We start from the raw sequence: 21494 nt of genomic DNA, 5'->3' as shown, positions 1-21494 counted from the left end.
ACTTAAATTGAGCCTTCTGCTGACATCCCAGGGTCTCTAGCTTTCAGGTAGCCTGTTGTGGGCATCCCAGGCCTCCATAATCCTGTGAGCCAATTCCCCTAATAAATCCTGTCTTACCAATCTCTATATTTATCTCTTTGTCTGTCTCTCTGCTATTGGTCTCTCTCTCTCTCTCTGGAGAACCTGACTAAGCAACATTTAGTTTTGTATATTTCAAAAGAACTTTGTGACATTGGGCACTGACCATCATTAGTAGGTCATTTAAATTATTCAAATGTAAGCCTACCTCCATTTAGAACCTCTAAGGCATCTCAAAACACTTCTAATAGATTTTTAATATATGGAATTAGAATAATAGAAAAGGACAAAATACAGTGAGTCAGATTAAAGTATAAAATTATATCTTGTGAGATCTATAAACACATGAAATAATTTTATTGTGGCTGGCTATGAACCACATTTCAGATCATCCGTGGCCCAAGGTCACAGCCATGAATAGCATGCTGTTTGCTCAATAAAAATGTAAATATTTTTGATTCCCTTAAACTACAATAGTTTGTTATGCAATGTAACTGGTCATTTGAGCTATAAGAAAGTAGACTGATGATGCCATTATTCAAAGCAATCCAGTTGAGATATTGATAAATAATACAATTCTAAGTACGTCTCTAAGTTTTAGAGCACATTTTTATTGTAGGATGTGACACTCTGGGAAAGTTATAGTAAAAGCATATGTACACAAGCCTACAGATAAACATACGTGGGTCTAAAGCAATACATAAAAATGAGTCTAATTTACTACCTCATCCCAAAGATTCACTCTTTGGCATTGCTTCTAATTGCATCATTGATTTACATTTGCTTAAAATTGTGTTTCAGCATTTCTAGCATCCTCCATGTAAAGTACCAGTCAGGGGTTTTAGAATGTGGAAGAATCATAGTGCAATGAGGTAGTTCTGCATAATCTATCTATTTCTGAAACCGTTACACAGATGAGTATTTTAGGATTCTGGATACAAAAGTACATAGTTTCCCAGCTGGTCTTCCACCTCATTTATTCATTAATTCAACACATATTTCTTAAGAGACTCATGTGTGCCAGGAACTGTGCAAAAATCCACAGGAGGTATAAAAGAGATGAGATATAGTTACTACTCCTACGTACATCACACATCCTGAACCTCATTCCATTTAGTTCAGGACATATTCCATCAAACCTATGTTTCACTGTAAACTTTCAAAAGTACAGTTTCTATGTACCGTGTTCATATTAGCATCGACCACTTCCTTAGCCTATTACAACCTTTGGCTCTCCTTTTTTGCAGGGTTTACAACTACAGAATCAATCACTCATGGAATGAAAATAGTCAAAGAAAAAAAATTGTGCCTGGAGCTGGGATGTAGCTCAGAGGTAGAAGTATGAAAAGTTGTACCCCATTTGTGTACAATGAATCAAAATGCAGTCCGTAAAAAAAAAAAAAGATTTTAATAAAAAAAATCAACAGAGTTAAATGTCATGAATAACAGGACAAAAAGTGTTTCTGATACAAAATGGCAATGAAGATCATTAGTGATCCTCTTAGATGCTTACAGTGGCAGGAGAAATCCAACTGCAGGAGAGTGAGCAGCAAGAATCTGAGTGCAATGATTTAAAAGAATATTAAAAGTTAAAAAAAGGCATAAAAGTGACTGCTCTTCCAAAGTGTTTGTTTTAGAAGAAAGAAAAACTGAACCAGAGGCATTTTTTAGTGATAGAAATTTATATATTATATGTTGCAAGGAAGGAGTTAGTAGAAAAAGTTAGATGAGAAATGAGCAATAATGGCCAGGCCTAAGTGAAGACCGAAGGAGAAGCAGATCACCACCAGAATCTGAGGGATTAGGCATGTATAAAAGACATTTAGTTTTCAGACTTCAGTCATTTGAAACCCAAAAACACATTATGTTGATAGATCACTTATGTGTCTCAGATTTACAAAACCAAAGAGACAATAAAAGTCTTAAGATTAAATCACAGTTCCTGTTGTACCAGAAAACATTAGGTTATTGTATTGAGGAGGGCATTAGGAAAAGGGTTCTTAGGGTTTTTAAAGTCATATCAAATATATGATCACCCACTATATCTATCACTGGGGTAAACACTAGTCAGTGCCTAGGAAAGCTTGTTGGTTCAGGCAGTGAGATAATACAGTAATGAAGAAAATGGAGAGGGGCAACTGGGCACTTCCCTGTCCCCAGTCTTAAAGAACATTCTCACAAAACATCTGAGAGCTATCTGCACGGTGGGCATGCAATCTATCCTATACATTCCCCCTGTTGAGGGAGCAGTATGACTTTCCATTTTTTTTTTTTTTTTTCCATTTAGGCAGGGGGAGGCAAGGAGAAATTTAGTACTGGGAATTGAATCCAGGGCTTTGTGCATGCTAGGCAAGCACTCTGCCACTAAGCTATATCCTGAGTCCTATGGCTTTCCATGTTGTCTTGCCCTCCACTGCTGAGGTGCACATGAGTAATAAAATGTCCAAATTCTCTCTGCTTAGTCTTCCAAGTTTTCTTTGGAATTGCAAAATAGTAGGTTGGGGCCAATATGGCCCTGGGGTTGAGCATCAATGTATAAAATCTTTTCCTGCTAGGCCATTTATTGGCTGAATGTCAGTCATTTCCAATAGTTCAGTCTTTCATTAAAAAAAAGAATAAGCATACATTCAAAATCTTAGTTACCTCTCTCCCTGCCCCAGTACTAAGGAAGGAATGTTTACTTTTAAATGCCTAGAAGGTTCTCTGAAAGCAATGTTTTAAATGCTAACATTGAGAGAAAACACCAGAAAAATGATGGATTTGATTATTTACTGTTCTGAATTCTGATTCTTAGTTAATAAACTATTAGGGAATAAAGAATGCCACATTTATAGAGATAGAAGATCTGGAAGTGAATGGAATGTGTGTCTATTAAAATTTGGCTATTGTTTGCATTTAATGAAAAACAGGAATGATTGACAGCTTGTTGGATTCTCAGACTCAAAAGTTCTATAAAAATTCTATATCTTGCTATATTTTAATATGGCATCTTAAGTCTACTTGTTCAATCTTTGGGTAGGGTAGTTAGCCATATACAGGTAGGTAAGAGAAAGGACAATGGAAGGCAACTAAAAACCACAGGAAACCTTAACTTACAGACCAGCACCTGGAAGATGGCAGCCTACTATATCAAAACCACCCTCAAACTTAATTAAGAAAAACTACAGTTTCCCAGTTTCCAGACCAATAAATCATGTCATCATTATCTCTTGTAAACAAGTTTCCAGGACTCTTCCTATCATCAGAACTATGTCACAATCCTCAGTCACTCTAATAGCCAAAACATAAAGACCTTCACAAAGAAAATTTGATGGGCCTATTCAAAGGGTAAAATAAACCAATTAAGAGGATGGGGTATTTGAGACAAAACAGGTGGACTCAGTTTCCTTAAAAATTCCAAAATTGTGAGCACCATATCCTTTCTTCGAGGTGGTTTGTGCAGTTCCTATGCTGTACCCTACCCTCACTTCTCACTCCACTGAACTTTTGCTTATTATTCTGTTTTTCACTCAAACTCTTTTCAGCAGAGTCATAAGAATCAGCACCCAAGGACTGGAGCAACTGCCCCTGCTTTGCAGGGCAGGTCCCAGCCTTATAACACAATGACCTCCTAATTTGTCCTTTTTCTGATTTTCTTCCTCACAATCGAATCATTTAATTTTTAGGAGACATGATGCTTTGGAGTTCATGGTCCTTGCTTATTCTACATATGTTGCAGAATCAGTACTAGTCAGAGTAGAAATCAGAAAACAATAATGATTACAGACAGACTTAGAGCTGCAGGACTTACTATGTTTTGTGAACAGATTTAAAAATTCAGTATGTTAAATTTTTTTAGATGGTAGGAATACAAACGATGGAAGCCACGAGTCCAGCATGATAGTCTCACCATATTTAATAGTGAAATACTAACATTGGAAACTCTTTCAAAATGTCATAAAATAACAACTTACTTTAACAAACATTTATGTGTATGTACCATCTGCTCTGTGCAAAGTACAATTTCTAGTACTTTTCAAATAACTTAATAATCATGACAGCAGCAAAAGTTATATCCTGTTATCACTCTAGATGGTGCAACTGAGGTTAAGAGAGGCTAAATGATTCACCCAGATTTCCATAGCTAATAAGCACCAAGATTCACTCTCAGATAATCTGGCTGTAAAAGGAAGTACACTTATTATATACACTACACTCAGTCTTTGCTAAACTAGGCGAAAATGCCCTCTAGGAGATACCATAGAGGAGACTTGAGAAGGGATTTTCCAATGGCTGAACTAGGGAAACCTGATCGAGGTTCCACATTGTACCTTTCTTCGGGGGTTCTCTCTTTTGATCCCTGATGACAATTTAGGAGACAGCATATACCACTCCAAAATATGCCTCTTTGACATGAAATTTTTTTGTATGGTTTTGAGATAATTATTTTAAGAAATTGCAGACATAGGACAAGCTCTGAAAACAGAGTTACTCTTTCCTGAGGGAAATAAATGTACATCCATAAGGGAAACCTCCATTTGTAAGGCTGTCCATCTTTTGGGGAAGAGAAGGATGACTAAATCATCAGATGCTCTCCTCCTGAGGAAGGCGGTGACCTAAACCTGCATAACAGACTTGGCTTATGGTGCTTTCCCTGAGCATCTGCCCCCACATTGACCCCTTTTAATATCCTGCATTCTTTGTTTCAGTTAAAAATGACATTTTAGCCTGAATCGATCCCACTTTTTTAACCTTTGCTTTTCTCTTGTTACTCTATCTTTTGTTACAGGGGTCTGTCACTGCCGAAAACTATGAAAGGTAGAAAGAAAATTGTTGTTCCCTCCCCAATAGCGAACATGGCACTTTGTTCCCGTCTAAAGCTCTGCCCAAAGATGACAGAATCATAAATTTCTCTGCTTCCACTTGGTTTGGCCAAGGCAGGCTAGCATTTTTAAAATGTTATTTATAGTATCAAGCATTTAAAAAGGACATAAAGAAAATGATAAGCTGATAAATACACATATGTGATTCAACAATGAATTCAGTAACTTGCCAGATTCATGTACGTTGTTTTGATCCTATATTTACATCCTTAGTTAGTCTCTCACTCCAAACGACCAGCCTTTCCGATCCACCTGCACTACCTTGGAAAGATTCTATGAATGGCAACCAATTCGTGCCATCAATTTATGGCCTATAAACAAACAGAGGAGATTCTCCTCTGTCACTCAGGAGACTTTGCTCCGTGTCCTACATAGGTTTTGAGGGATGCACCCCTCATAGGAATGCAGCTGTTTGAAATAGTTCCATCTAGCTAAGCTGGAGTGCGTTGTCCACAGTATAATATAATAAAATACAGTAAATATACAAGAGGGATTACACATCTATATTAATAATAAAGTTTTCCTGTTAAAAACTGTTTTCACAATCAAATGAGAACTAATAATGTTCAGAATTTTCCTTTTCTTATTTATAAATTTAAAATATATTCTCTGGGAAAAAAAAAAATCTAAGTAGCAATTTCCCAGGTTGTAATTTTCTGAAGAAAGTAGTCATTCAGCATTTATAATCAGAAAGTGAAAATTATTGCTAGTGAATGTGTTGAATTTTTATTAAATATGTTCTGCAACAACATTTTGTAACAAAATCTATGGTAATAACAGACAAATCTATAAATGACATCAATTAAGTTAAAAAATGGAATATCTCCATCATTATCTCTAAGGAAAATGTGGCATTACATGATTCTCAACCTATTTTTGCTCCTGTGGAATTACATAAAAGAAGTAACATTTTGGTATAAATTCATCACTAGGAAAGTCAAGTGTTCACTAAAATATCTTGTTTATGATTTTAATAAGCTTTTATAACGAAGGGGTGACATTTTCCTTTTGCCTTGTCTAGCAATTCATTAATATATTCATTTCTATTTTATAAATGTTCAGATATTCCACAATACTTGAATAATAAAAGTCAATAAATAATTTTAAATTCCAGGTGCATGCATTAAAGTGACCTTCACATTTAGATTTAATGTTCTATTGGTCCTAACCAAAATACTGAAGTGTGAAGTGAAATGTGGACAACTAAAAACTACCTTCTTTTAAAGAAAATGCCACGGAAAAGAGCTTTTCTGCATAACAATTACAAGGATTTTTAAAGTTTTCTGTATTCTTCCTCACACAAAACTTCATATTCCTACACTGATGTGCCTTAAAATAGTCAAAGCAAAGAACAGAGGTCTTATTTATAATTTCTCATGTAGTCTTAAACTGCTGAAATTTCTTAAAGACAGATTTTGGATAGGGAAAACCTGCAGGGCCTCATGCCAATTCTGGTATTTGTATATTAAGGATTGTACAAATTTTGAGGAGTAAACACACTCTGCAAGTGTTTGAAAGCAACCATGCTGAAAAGGGACAGCTTTTCCTTAATTATTATCAAAGACAAATGGCATTGATGATACAGGAAATTGTACATTTACTTATTTTTAAAATTTCAAATAAAGAAATCTAAAGGGTTGGAAACAGGATGTGCAAATCCAAAATGGAGAGACTTACTGGTGCATGCCATAGAAGGTGGATCTTTTACAGCTCGGAAGTAACCCTTTTCACACTGACAGACAGATGTTGCTTCCATGTAGGTTAAACTATGCGGAGGGCATTTAGAACACTTTGTGTTACCAGCAAAGGCTTTATAGAATCCTGGTCTGCAAGCTGTAAAGGCAGAAGAAACAATTTCTTTTTAGTTATTATGCTAGAATTCTTCTGTACAACATTTTAATTTGTACATATTTTGGACGTCAGAGTTCAGCACCATACATACACAGAAAGGTCAATATATGTTACTAAGCAGTGAAATTAGCTATTCAACATTAGTAACACAACCACGTCCTATTTAGCTGAGGTTGCTTACTAGTTTTTAAAAGTGTACCTAAGGAACATACACAATCACCCTTACACACGAACATGAGCATACACACAAAACATTAGTGCTTACCTAAATGAGAAGATGTCTATAATTGGCAGTAAAAAAGATGATTTTGTGTAATTTGGGGAGGTGGCATTAATAACACTAAATCACATGGTTCAAAGTGTACTTAGATTTTGATTTCCCCTCAGTCCTTCTAAGTATGCAAGGACAAAGTCCCAATTTGGCTGGGAATGTTTTTAACACTTCTGTTAGTGGTTAAGTTTTCTTTTGTGTGTGGTAGATCTACATTAGTTTTTTGATAGTTTATGTTTGTTTTAATAAAATATCTTAAATAATTTATTAATTGAAGATAACTGTAAATTAATAATTCTACATAGAGGTTTTTCAGGATCAGTATCAATAAACAGTGATGAACACATGAACATCTCCATCAGTCTTTAACTTGATGACAAAGAAGTGCTACGAGGTTAATAAGAAAAAGGACTGTGTCACCAAAATACGTCTCTAAACCTGTGGAAATTCAGTGTATAAATAATAAATAATCTGCTCATATTTTCATAATTAAAATATTCTTTAAAAGCCTGCAATTTCTAAGTTTGAATGTGTGGCATAGGAGCTATAAGAAAATGTATCATAAAATTTCCAGTAAGAGAAACTTTTTTATATTTTATTGAATAAATGTTTTCTACTTAATTATGCAATTTATCATCCCAAAACTTTGAGTTTTTTATTAATTTCCAAATAATTTCAAAAGTTGAACCTCTTGAGAAACTTAAACAATATCTTTAAGCTATTAAAATACTAAAAACCTAAAAACCAATTTAATGAGATATGTAAATCTAAATGGAGAGTTTGCATTCAGATGGTTCCAATGTTATTTTAAATATCACTAAATATTTTAAAGATACATAGACAAGAGCTAAATATTTCCTTCCTTTTATCAGCTCTTCAAATTTCAGCTATAAACACCATTTACTATAAAGTAGCATGCTTTTAGCTTAATTTTTGTGCCAAAAAATTTAATTAATTTTTTTTATAACTAAACAGGATTTTAAATATTAACATCTTATGTGAAAGGTTTTAAGTTAATATGTTATTTCCTCTTAGAATTTTATTCCATACTTAGAGTAAAGCTTGCTTCTGCCACAGGATCTTTATCACATGCTTTATCCAGATAAGTATGTACAAGGCTTGCTCTCTCCTTACATCAGGTCTTTGTTCAAATGTCTTGGTATCAGCGAAGCCTTCCTTGTGTGATCCCCTTTTTAAACGTCAACTCTTGCTACACCATATCACAATATTCCATATTCCCCTTCCCTTGCTTTTCTTGCCTCCAAATGATTTAGCAACACCTGACACATGACATATTTAATTTTAAAAATCATTCCTCACGAGGATGTGAGCTCTATTAAGCAGAGATTTGTGTCTGTTTCATTTATTGAAGTGCTTCTCCAAGGCTTAGAGGAGTGCTAAGCCCTTGATGAGTATTGGGCAATGAATGAATGAGTTGCTGAGGGGTTCCCTTAATTTCTATGAATTTACCATGCTCTTTTTTTCTGATTTGAGCCTTTTTCCCTGTTGAATTTCTCTTCTCTATCACCATCTTATAACCCACTTGTTTTGCTAACTCCTAGTTATCTTTTAGGTCTCACTTCTTTTAGAAAGTCATACCTGACTTCCTAGACAAATTAAGTTTCTCAGTGCCTCTCAGTCATTTCTACATTAGTTATCCTTTGGCAAATATTTAATGACTGTAAGCTCCATGAGAACAGGTTTGCATAGTGCTTAGGGCTTGTCATACAGTAGGTGCTCAATATATAATTATTTAATTGAACTGGACAGTGTGTGAGTACTCTGCTAATTAAATTTTGGGACAGAATCTTGCATGTCTATTCAGTGCATACTGTGATCATGGTATAATTATCTTACTACAAATTTATAAATTTTTTCCTTGCTGAATCACTGTATAATAAGTAAGAGATAAAAGTAGTTAGTATCTTGAAAGTGATTTAACTATGATAAAAATGATAAATATTGCAAGGTAACATAGCTATTTAATAATCAGATTTCCATTTCAAATTATTATCTATGTGGATTTGGATTTTCTTCCTACTTCACACACACATACACACACAAATATAAATACATGTATTTATAGACACATAAATATGTCTGGTGACAAAAATGTGAAAAAATAATATCCTAGGTATTTACATTTTCTTTATATATGACACATCAATAATATACAACCTAAACCTCTTCAGTTCATAACATAATAGATTATAACTGTTTTATTGCATCTGTAATCTTAAGTTCTTGTGACTACCACAAGCCAGAGATGGGCACTGCCATTCTAGTATTTATAATATCTAGCAGATTTGAAGTACATATTTAGTTTTCACAGACACTTGAAAAACTGAATGAGTGAAAATAACAAATGCTGAGTTCACTGATACTATGAGATTACAAGAACTCTAATTGGAATGAGCATTTTGTATATTTGTATGGTTTGGTTTTGCTTGTATTTCTGCTAAAATTTGGATATTAGTATTTAGGCCTTGAGAACTTTTTAACTGCTTTCCTTTATACCTTTTCTTCTTTCTCTGTCACTCCCTAATTTCTCTTTATAAGGTATGTAAACTTTTACTTCCAGACAGTAAAATAAACAAAATACTCTTGATTGCTTGCTTGCCACAAGGTAAGAAAAATTTGCAACATGTGTCAGGATTGTACAGAATACTTTCCGAAAGTTAAAAGTTATCTGATGTGGTAGTAGTTTCTTATTTTTAAAAAAAGTTATCCAGATATAGATATTAAGCTCAAACTCTCATGGCCTATAATATTCTAGCTATATATTTTCCATCCATAGTAATACAAATCTATAAATTCACTCTCTAAGGACTACTGCATTCATCTAAGATCTACCTGTCTCTATTTTGTCCCTGTTCAAGTCCCGTCCACAGTTATCACAGGTTACATTTCTAAATAGAAAGAAGGACAATATTACTCTATTTTCTAAGGCAGGAATTGCAAATCATTGTTATTTGGCTAAACATGACCCAGTGTATGATTTTGTACAGCACGCAAGCTGTAGGTGTTAAGCCTATCTTGCTATCCCTTTTCCACTTGTCCTATTTGTTTATTATTCTATTTGCCTCTTTCTGCCTTCTTTTAAGATACTTGCATACATTTTATGATCCCTTTTATCTCCTTTGTTGGTTTGATCATTAGCAAAACTCGGGTGAATACACACAGGGAACCCAGCAGCTCTCTGAAGCTCATTTTCAGAACATCATTGTGTTCTCTTATGAAATCTAGCTTCCTTCCTCTTTTCCCTGCAGTGACAGATCTGTTCTTTCAATTCACAATACATGAAGGAAACCTACCACAGTTTGTCAAGGTCCTCCCTCTCTGTGCTACATCCTGAAAGTCTTCTCAACATACCAAGGTGAAAGAATTGTGGAGTACTCCTCTTATTTTTTTAAATCTTTCAGCTACCTGATATCTCACATCTTAAAAATGACTTTTTCATATTTTCACATTGGTTTTCTTGTTTGTTTCAGGTATTAATCCACCTTGGTGACAAAAAAATCAGATTGCTGAGTCAACCTAAATTCTTATTTTCTAATTGTCTTTTTCTTCCATAAGTCCTTCTATCTATGATTCATAGTTTCCTAAAGACATAATCTAAAAATTAATTTTGAAGTACAATGCAATACTACTACCATCAACCAGAGTGTCCAAGGTGAAAAAGAAATAGGATAACAACTGTTGGTGAAGGTAAGGACCAATATGAACTTTCATATAGCTATGAAAGTTTAAGTTGATGTACTACTTGGATAACTGGCAGGATCTACTACAGATGAACATAGACATACCATTAGTAGACTGATTCCATTCCTCAGTATATACCCAAACCCAAAGTAAGAGTGGCATTTCTCCCTGCAGCGAGTTATACTAAGTTCCATTGATAAGTGAATTATCATTTCTCCATTTGATTTTCATCTTCTGAACTTACATTGACCTTCCTCACCTGATGCATTGTCTCTTTGCTTTATATTTACTAGAGTAAATCTTCTGTACTCCCTTAGTCTTATTAGTGAAGTATCCTAAAGGAATATGTTCAACCAACCATATTGAAAAGAGGCTTACATCTTACTTAATTTCTTAACATAAAATTTGGAATGAGCATATTCATTTCAGAAATAATTAAATCAAAAAATCATTATTTATATAATTTGTGAAATGATTTCTTGATTTTATGTTTCATTATACCTACTGATAAATGTAGCAAGATTTGGAAAAACAAATACTATGTACTTTAGAAATGGTGGATCTATAAAATGCAACAAATAGTGTTGCAAATTTTATAAAGGAGAATTTTAATTAAAATATTTTTCTATTTCAAAGTTTTGTTTATATTTTCAGAAACTTTAAGTGAGTGCTAAAATAACAAAGTTGTAATGTATGTCATAAAGATCTAAGTAACATTTTATACATATTAAAGACACAGTGAGTGTAGAGATGGAAATATCACTAACACTATTTTTTACGCACATATCTTGCAATACAATTTCCTGTACAGGTATTTGAAATTTCATTGTCCCCAGAAAAATGAAGTCAGAAAGTAGAAGACTGAAACATTAATTGAAATACAGTTGAAGAGTGCTTACGGTCACCAATCAAAACAAACAGGCAAAAATAATGTCTCTGGTAAAAGAAAAGTCAAAAAATGTGTAGCTTGTTTTACTCATACTTTATTTAAAAATTGAATGTCTAGGCTATATATTGATAGCAGTTTTCTAAGTCTATCCCCATTATCAGATACCTGGAAGACAAAAGACCATAAAAAATCTTAGTTGGCATATCGGGCTGTGCAGTTCTTACCATTTGATGAAACATTAAATTGCACCTGTGTGTCAGGAACTATATTAATAAAATCGAATGCCTTTCCCTTATTGGTACTCTAGAGTCTATAAGTTTAGATAAACCTGAATGACCTATCAGTTAAATATGTGAACTGCATCACTTCTTAAATACTAGAATTCATGAAAGAAATTTAAGAAATAGTCAAAGGCAGTTTCTTATTGTTTTCCTAGATACTGTTGTATAATTGTGAAAGTTAAATTTCACTGTCATGTTAAGTAGAGAAGACAGAAAAGTGATTAAGGAATTGAAAGATAAAAAGAAAAACAAATCTTCAAAACCTGAGGGTAAATAAGCATAAATATTTTGTTTCCTCAGAATAACCTACAAAAACAATATAAAGAAAATCCTAAAGTCAAAAAATACAAAGTCTATAAACAATAAGCATGTATACTGTGCTCTAAAATATTCAACCTAACCTTCCTGGAATGGGTTGGGGGGCACTATAAAGACAACATGAGAAAATATATACAAAAATGTCCTATTATTAATTTCAGTTTCCTATTACTGCCACAAAACAAATGTGAAAGGTGAACTTTCTCTTGAATAGAAAAGCCATTAGACCTACAGAAATAATATACAGGTTATATGACTTTCACTATAAAGAATTAAAGAAAGGAGCTCTGGTTCTGGAAAAGATGGGGCACACATACTATTTCCTCTTTCTACTATTTAACTATAAAATCTGGGCATGATATACTGATCAGCTGTTTGAGGACTCTGAAAAGTTAATACACATAGATATATTGAAGATGAAACTTTGAAGTACAGCTGAGCTGGTGATAAGTTTTCTGTTATCCTCTCCCTTTATCCCCTTTCCCCTCTACATAACCCTTACTATAACCTGAAAAACACTGAAAAAGACTGAAACCCAAAAGTGGGCACCAGGTCACAGAGATCCCGGACAAGCCAGCTGATTTTGCTTTAGAGTGGAAATCAGAAGTTCTAATGCTCAGAATGTGAAAATCTCTACTTCCCTTTTTGTTTTTTGTTTTCTCCTTAGTTCCTGCCTGGCCCTCAAGTAATCAGAGTAGTGATGGTGGCCCATAATGGAAGTCCACAGGAGCCAAAACTCTAAAGGAAGGAAACATTGTCTGTTCATTGATATTGCAGTTACGAGAGGGCTAGTCAACCTCCATCGCATTTCTTTTTCTCTCTGGATTGGTCTTCCCTAGTCCTGGATGTGGAGTTAGTTGCAAAAGTGCACAGCAAAATAAATGAAGCTTCAGCCTTCTATACAAGGGATTTTAAAAAGGAAATATGGAAAAACAGAAAGTATCCAGGAGAACAGGGAGAGAACGGATGTTTGGGAAGCAATCCCTAAAACTTTTATCAAGTCCTGAACTTACTCCTAAACTGCATCTATGTCGATATGATTCTATTTAACAAACCAAAGAATAAAGAACTGAACCAAAAAATCAGAACCTAGCTAGATCCGTGGACTAATGGTGAGGGTTTAAACATTGGTTAGGTAAAGAAGAGGACACCAACCTAGAAACCATACACTGTTTTGTTTTTTTCTTGTTACTGTTTATCACATGAATTTATAAAATAAACAGGAACATTATACAAACAAATATTGGCAAATTTAGGTAAGTTGCTACTAACAAGAACTTTGTATACTGTGTTTTGGTTATCCTTATAAAAATTAACTTCAAAGAAAATAATGTGGTCTTTAAAAACAGATTATGTGGAGAGCCATGATAGAGGATGAGAGAGCAGTGACTGAGATTGGGGGTCTCTGATGACCTCATGACTGTGGCATGCCTGGGAATGTTTCTGTGCAAGGGAACAGGATGCATAGCTGTTGGGGCAATGCCCTAGATGAGGAGGCTCTGTGCAAGAGTCCTATAAGCTCTGGTCTTGATCTCAGGCACACAGCTCCCAGGAAGAAAGGAATTCTTATGATAGACAACCGCAATGTTTCTCCAGTTCTTGCCTGCCTTATAGTAACTTTTAACAATGGACTTTCTTGACAGCTACACAAAGCTCCTCACTTACACTTTGCAACTGTGGATTGCAACTATGGAAAAGCTACATAGGATGTCCTAGTTTCTGTAACTTTCCCGAATACAAAGAATAATGGTTGCACAGTTTTTAATCTGATAATGGTAGATTGCTGGTATAACTCTTTAAATCTGCATTTCCATCAGAGACTAAAGCTTCACCTGATCCCAGTTTAATCTTCACATATCTGTGTCTGTGAATCTTTATTTTCCAATCCTCCCTCACCCCTCACCAGACCCAAGAGCTTGGATGTGCTAGTCGAGACAAGATTACATGGTTTTCATTTCTGTTTCTGTATTTTATTAGCTGTTACTTCTGGCGACTTATTTTTGCACCAGTGTTTTCACTTGTAAAATAGGTATTATGGTCTGAATGTTTACGTTTCCCTTCAAGACTCTATGTTGAAGGCAAAATCCCCAACAAGAAGGGAGTAAGAAGACCAAGATACTCCTCTCTACATGTGAGGACACAATGAGAAGATGTCTATATGCAAACTAGGAGGAATGTTCTGAACAGACACGGTCTGCTGGCACCTGAATCTTGGACTTCTCAGCCTCTACAACAGAAATAAATCCAATCTATGACAATGAAAGAAGACAATGGTATAAATGATAGCACCTAACTTGTAGGTTGTTGGAAGGACTTAATAAATGCAGTATGAAAAAGGGATCAGAAATGTATAGAACATTTTACTACTTAGATGAGGAAACTGAAGTTAAGTGATCTTAAGTAATGTACTGTGGCAGATTGTGCTTTCCAAAAATGGCCTCACCAATATTTTCTAAACTTCATGCTCTTCTTATAATGACTCAGTGACATTGTTTTCTCAAAGAAATTAGATCTATCTCTGTTGCTTCCTCTTGAATTTGGTATGCATGTGACTAGAGTAAAGTGACTCTATGTAACATCCTATGTGATTCTTCAGGATTCTTACTATGAAAAACAAGCTGCCACTCCAGCATGAGGGCCAAGCAGCCAGGGAGGGGACAAAGTAGAAAAGAACTTACATTTCTTGGCTTGCAGCTCTGGCTGAGTTCTAAGTTGATAGGCAGCATCAATTTGCCAGCCAGTTTAGTGAGCTATCTGAAATGTGGTCATCTAGGCTTTCTAGAGCAACTACCCAAGCAGACTCTCCATGGGGCAGAAATGAGTTACTCTTGTTTCACTCTGGTCAATTTATAGATAGATAAGCAAAATAAATGGCTGGTGTTACTTTAAGCCATTAAGTTTGGGATGGTTTCTCATGCAGTACTAGGTAACCAGGACGTCTGTTCAAGGTCATACAGTAAGAGAGCCAAAATTAAGGCCTAACACTATTATAATCCATATGCATATTTTTAAATGAAGTGAACCACAATTTTAAAAGGACAACTGATAATGACATTTAGATTACAAATAACTATTACAATGAAAACAGACTTGTGGGATTTGATGGATATGGTTTTAACTAATGGTTTTACACTCTGCTAATCATAATTGTTAAAAAACAAAACTAATAACAGCTTTATTCTGGTTATTAGAAATAAAAATGTATTCTATAAGTTTTATTTCATTAAAATATTTTATATGATCACTTTTTAATAGAAAAAGCAAGCTAGACATTCTATACAACTTTGGATTAAAGAATAGATTAATTATAAAATGGAAATATATGCATAATAGGAACATTTTAACCAAACTCACTCATCACTGCTCAAAGTTTCAAGTGCTCTGTCACCTTAGTTAAGTTTGACATAATATCTTTTGCTGGTTTAGCAACAAATTTACAATCCATTCTTCAATTTGACAATTATGAATGTCCTACTGTCAAGTATTTTTTGGCATTTCTATAGCTAAATGTTCAAATATTATTGAATTGTGCATTATAAATTTTTACTGAATAAGGAAAGCATATATTTTATTTTATGTTAAAATTAACATATCTTATTGGTTCATTATTCATAAAAGGGGTTCATTGTGATATATTTGTACATAAAATAAATTTGTTGATTTCATTCCCCAGTATATCCTCTTCGTTTCCTCTCTTCCCCTTCACCTGATCCCTGTCCTCTATTATATTTTTCTCCTTCCATTTTCATCAGAACTCTTTTTAAATCCTTTTTCTCTCATGCTTCCACATATAAGAGGAACACTTATGCCCTTTGACTTTCTGAGTCTTGCTTATTTCACTTATCATGATGTTCCTCAGTTCTATCCATTAACCAACGAAAGACATAATTTCATTATTTATGACCACAAAAAAACTCTATTGTGTATATATACCACATTTTTAATCCATTTATCTGTTGATGACACCTAGTCTGGATCCATAACTTAGCTTTTATGAAGTGTGCTTCTATAAACATGGAAATGTACATATCTCGAATGTATACTGGTTTTAAATCTTTTGGATAAATATGAAGGAGTGTCATAAATGGATGATATGGGAGTTCCATTTTTTTGTGTTTTAAGGAAACTCCATACTGATTTCCACAGTGGTTATACTAATTTATATTCCCCCAAGTGATATATAAGGGTTCTTTGTTCCCTGCATCTTCACCAACATTCACTGTTATTTGTGTCCTTGATGATTGTCATTCTGATTGGAGTGAGATGCATTTCAATATATTTTTGATGTGCATTTCTCTAATAGCTAAAATGTTGAACATTTTTTCATATAATTGTAGTCTTTGTTTTTCTTCTCTTGAGAAGCATCTGTTTAGTTCATCTGTCCATTTATCGAATGGGTTATTTGGTTTTGGGTGTTGTTTTTGAGTTCTTATATATTCTAGATATTAATTATCTGTCAGAAGAGTAGTTGGCCCCATACTGTAGGCTTTCTATTTATGCTGTTAATTGATTCATTTTCTGTGTAGAAACTTTTAATTTGATGCCCATCTATTTATTAATTTATAGTATTATTTCTTGAATTATATGAATGCTATTGAGGAAGTTGTTGCCTGCACCTGTATGGTGAAAATTTCCCCGTTTTCTCACGTATTTGCAAAGTTTCTGGTCTAATTCTAAGATATCTGATCCAAATTGAATTGACTTGTGTGCATATTGATATTCAATTTTCCCAGAACCATTTATTAAAAAGTCTGTTTTTTTTAAAAATTTTTTTTTATCTCCAACGTTTAAGTTTTTGGCACCTTTGTCAGAGATCAGAGACTGTATCTTTGTTGGTTTGTATTATGGCTTGTATGTGATGTGTCCCAAAAGCTCATGTGTGAGACATGAAAGAACATTCAGAGGTGAAATGATTAGGTTGTGAGAGCCTTAACCCAAACAGTGAATAAATCCCCTGATAGGGATTAACTGAGGTGGTAGTAAGTGAAGGCAGGTAGGGTGTGGCTGGAAGATGTGGGTCACTTGGGCGAGTGGAGTCTGTCTCTGTGCTTCTTGATCAACATGCAAGCTGCTTCCCTCCAATAAGCTCTTTTGCCATGACGTTCTGCCTCACTGAAAGCTCCTAGGAATAGAGCTGGTTATCTATGGATTGAATCCTCTGAAACTATGAGCCCCCAAATAAACTTCCTCCTTAAAATTGTTCTTGTCCTGTCTTTTGGTACAACATTGAAAAAGTTGACTAAAAGAGTTTGTCTCTGTGTTTTCTATTCTATTCCACTGATCTACGTGTCTGTTTTTATACCAATACCATGTTGTTTGGGTTACTGTAGCTCAGAATTCCTTTGGCTATTCTGAGTCTTTTGTTTCTCCATATGAATTTTAGGACTATTTTTTATAATTTTGTGAAGATATCACTGGCATTTAAATGGTATTGCTTTGAATCTGTATAACACTTCTGTTAATATGGGTGTTTTGATAGTATTAATTCTGCCTATTTGAGAGTATGAAAGTTCTTTCCATTTTCTGATATCTTCAATGTCTTTCTTCAGTGTGCTATAATTTGTATTGTAGAGATCTTTCCCCTCCTTGGTTAGATTTACTTCTAAGTACTTTTGTTGTTGTTGTGAATGGAATTGTTTTCCTAATTTATTTTTGAGCAGAGTCATTACTGGTGCATAGAAAAACTAATTTTGTATCTTGATTTTCTGTCCTGCTACTTTGATCAATGTTTTTCAGCTCTGGAAGTTGTCTGCTGCAGTTTTTCTTTTTTTAATCTTCTAAGTATAAGATCAGATCATCTATAAATAGAGAGAATCTGGTTGGTTGTCTTTTCTTATTTGTATCTCTTGAATATTCTCTTGTCTAATTGGTCTGGCTAAAATTTCAAGTAGTACATTGAATAGGGTTGGTGAGATTGGACATTCTTCTCTTATTTTGAATTTTAGAGAAAATTTTTCATTTTTTCCCATTCAGTATGATGCTGGCTTTGGATTTGTTGTAAATAGCCTTTATATTGTTGACGTAAGTTCCTTCCATTCCTAGTCTCTGTGATGTTCTTAATATGAATGGCTGTTAAGTTTTATCAAAAGTTTTTTTTTTTTTTCTGCAGCTATTGAGATGATCATGTTATTTTTTGTCCTTAATTCTATTTATGTGATAAATTATATTTACTGATTTGTGTATCTTGAACCAAACTTGTACCCCTGGAATGGGATCAACTTTATGAATCTTTCACTGTGTGTTTTTGAACACAGACTACTAATATTTTATTAAGAATAATGCATTTGTGTTATGAGGGATACTGGTCTATACGTTACTTTCCTTGAGGTTTCCTTATCCATTTTTGATGTCAGGATAATACTGGCATCACTGTACAAATTTACAAGTGCTCCCATCCTTCCTATTTCATGGAAATGTGAGAAGGATTGCCACTTGTTCTTCTTTAAAGTTGTGGTAGAATTAAACTGAAAAGCATCAGGTCCCAGGCTTTTCTTTGTTGGAAGGCTTTATAGTCTTCATTCTCATTGCTTATTATTTAGATTTTCTATATCTTTTTGGCTCAATTGAAGTATATTAAGTGTTGTCTAGAAATTTGTCAATTTTCTAGATTTTTCAATTGTTGGACAATAGGTTTTCAAAGTAGTCCCTAAGGATCCTCTGGATTTTAGAGCTGTTTATGATGATATATCCTTTTGCACATGGTTTTATGATTGGTTTCTTCTCCCTTTCTTTTGTTTAATTTGGCTATGGTTTATCACTGTTGTTTATCTTTTTCAAAGAACCAACTCTTTGTTACATCAATCTTTTGTATTTTGTATTCTTGATTTCATTACTTTTGAAGCTGATCTTAATTTATTTCTCTCCTTTTACTGATTTTGGAACTAGTCTGTTGTTTTTCTAAGGTAATAAGATAAATCATTAAGCTTCTTATTTGGAATCTTTCTTTTGTATGTAGGCTCCATACCTGCTTCTTCCAAGAACCACCTTCCTATTGTCCCAAAGGTTTTGGTATATCGTATCTCTCTTCTCATTAGATTCTAGGAATTTATTAAAAATTTCCCTTCTTTATTCTGTGATCCATTCACTGTTTCAAAGCATATTGTTCAATCTCCATGTGTTTTTTTAATTTCTATACTTTTCTTGCTATTGGTTTCTAACTTTATTCAACCGTGATCAGATAAGATGCAAGTGTATATCAATACTTTTGTGTTTGGTAACACTTTCTTTGGGACATAAAATTGTGGCCTATTTGGAGAAGGTCCCATAAAAAGCTGAGAAGAAAGTAAATCAGTTATTGTGGAAAAAATATTCTATTTCTATTAGGTTGATTTGACTTATAGTATTTTAAGCCTGAAGTATGTCTACTGATTTTATGTCTGGATAACCTATACATAGGTGAGAGAAGTGTGTCAAATAACCAGTATTACTGAACTGGGATCTACTGATCTTTTATGTTGAGTAGTAGTGCTTATTTCATATACTTATGCTCACTAATGTTCAGTCATAAATGTTTATCATTGTTAGATCTTATTCTTGAATGATTCCTTTTCAGTGTGAAATAACATTCTTTGTCTCTTATGATAATTTTTATTGAAATGTGTGTTTGACTATATGAGTCCAGAGCTCTGGCTTGCTTTCAAACTCCATTTGAACACAGGATTCTTTTTCTATCTTCCACTTTTAGTCTTTTTAAAAAATTGTTCTATTTTTTTTGGTCGTTGATGGATCTTTGTTTTTACTCATTTATTTAATGTGTGCTGAGGATTGAACCCAGTGCCTCACCATGCTAGGTGAGCGCTCTACCACTGAGCCACAACACCAGCCCCTGGATGTCTTTGCCTATGAAATGAATCTCTTCCAAACAACATTACAGTTGGGTTTTTTTTTTTTTTTTTTAATCCATTCTCTAGTCTATGTCTTTTATTTGAAGGGGAGCCCATTTACATCAGTGTATATACACAGAAGATTAATACTTTCTAATATTTTGGTTTATGTTTGAATCAGTTCTATTCTCATTTGCTTAACTACTCATTTCTACGAGAATATTCTTTTGGGAGTTCTGCAGTTTGCTCTTAGATCATAGTCTTCTTTGTGTAGTATCTTTTATTTTCTGTACTTCTGGCTTAGTAATCATGAATATTTTTAGTTTATTCTTATCTTGGAGATTTTTATTTCTTCTGCAATCTGAAAGATAACTCTGCTAGATCTAACAATCTTGGTTAGCAGGGTTTTTTGGTTTGTTTGTTTGTTGTTTGTTTGTTTGTTCTGGTACTTAGAATACCTTGTTTCTAGTCCTCCTGGATTTCAGAATTTATTCTGAGGAATCAGACATTATTTTTATTGGTTTACCTGTAATTTGACCTGACATTTTTCTCTTTTGAGGTTCTTAAATTTCTATTCTCATTTTATGTCAGGCATTTGTTATGTTTCATGGAAAGATTCCTTTCTGATCTTATCAATTTGGATTCTACATGGCTCCTGTATCTGGAGGTCCACTTTATTCCAAGGTTTTTGATATTTTTTCTACTATGATTACTATTCCATTGGCCTGTATTACATTTACCTTTCGATTCCAATGATTCTTTATTTCACTAAATTGAAATAGAAGATGAATTACAAAATAATGAAAATAGAAAAAAAAAAAAGGGGGGGTGGGGGAAAGAAGAAGACAAAAGTTAACATTGAGAGAGTAAAATAAATACAGAAGAGAGGGCTAGAATGGAAATAGGAGATAAAAGAAGAGGTGTCTACGGAAAACCCAATTAATTGATAAACTACTTTAAGTAAGAAACCCCGGCAAAACATAAATTGTGGGGACACATTAGGAAGCAGTTAATGAAATAACTATCAATGGAGGTTTATTTTCCTTCTTGCTGAGGTTTTGTAATACAAGTCTGTCTTTCTGGGATTTTGATTTTGGAAACCCCTAACTGTGAGGAAGTTTCTATGATGAAAATATCATGTTGTTGGTTTTCAGCTCTGACCCAACTAGCCAAAACTTGTTAGGGTTGCCTTGAGTTCAGTTTCCTCCTTGACTGGCTACTTCTGCTAGGGGAACCTGAAGGGTCATTTTCACTCTCAAAAGGCTTTGTTACAGGGCTCCTGTCTGCAGACTGATCTGTGTTGCATTGCAACCCTTGTTCTCCCCAGGCCATGTGCTGGGGAGAGGTGTATGTGGTGCCTCCTTCTATCTCCAGTCCATTGTGGGTTTCAGGTGGTGGCACAAGTACTCTTGTTTTTGC

The 21494-nt window shown here is 34.1% G+C and overlaps 1 protein-coding gene across 3 annotated transcripts in view; it reads right to left on the bottom strand.

The window, feature by feature from the left end:
* The window catches only part of EPHA6 (EPH receptor A6), an 889912-nt gene that overhangs the window by 524404 nt on the left and 344014 nt on the right, over positions 1–21494 (bottom strand). Inside the window, exon 4 of one of the 3 annotated variants that reach the window (XM_079100537.1) lies at positions 6618–6773. The exons of the other annotated variants lie outside the window; for them this stretch is intronic. Coding sequence (XP_078956663.1) covers positions 6618–6773 — 156 coding nt within the window. The remainder of the gene's footprint in view (positions 1–6617; positions 6774–21494) is intronic. 3 annotated transcript variants of the gene reach the window in all.

This window comes from Sciurus vulgaris (assembly GCF_902686455.1).
Source record: "Sciurus vulgaris genome assembly, chromosome: 10".
NCBI lineage: Eukaryota > Metazoa > Chordata > Mammalia > Rodentia > Sciuridae > Sciurus > Sciurus vulgaris.
Note: the sequence above shows the minus strand (reverse complement) of the source record. Positions and strands in the feature narration are given on the sequence as shown.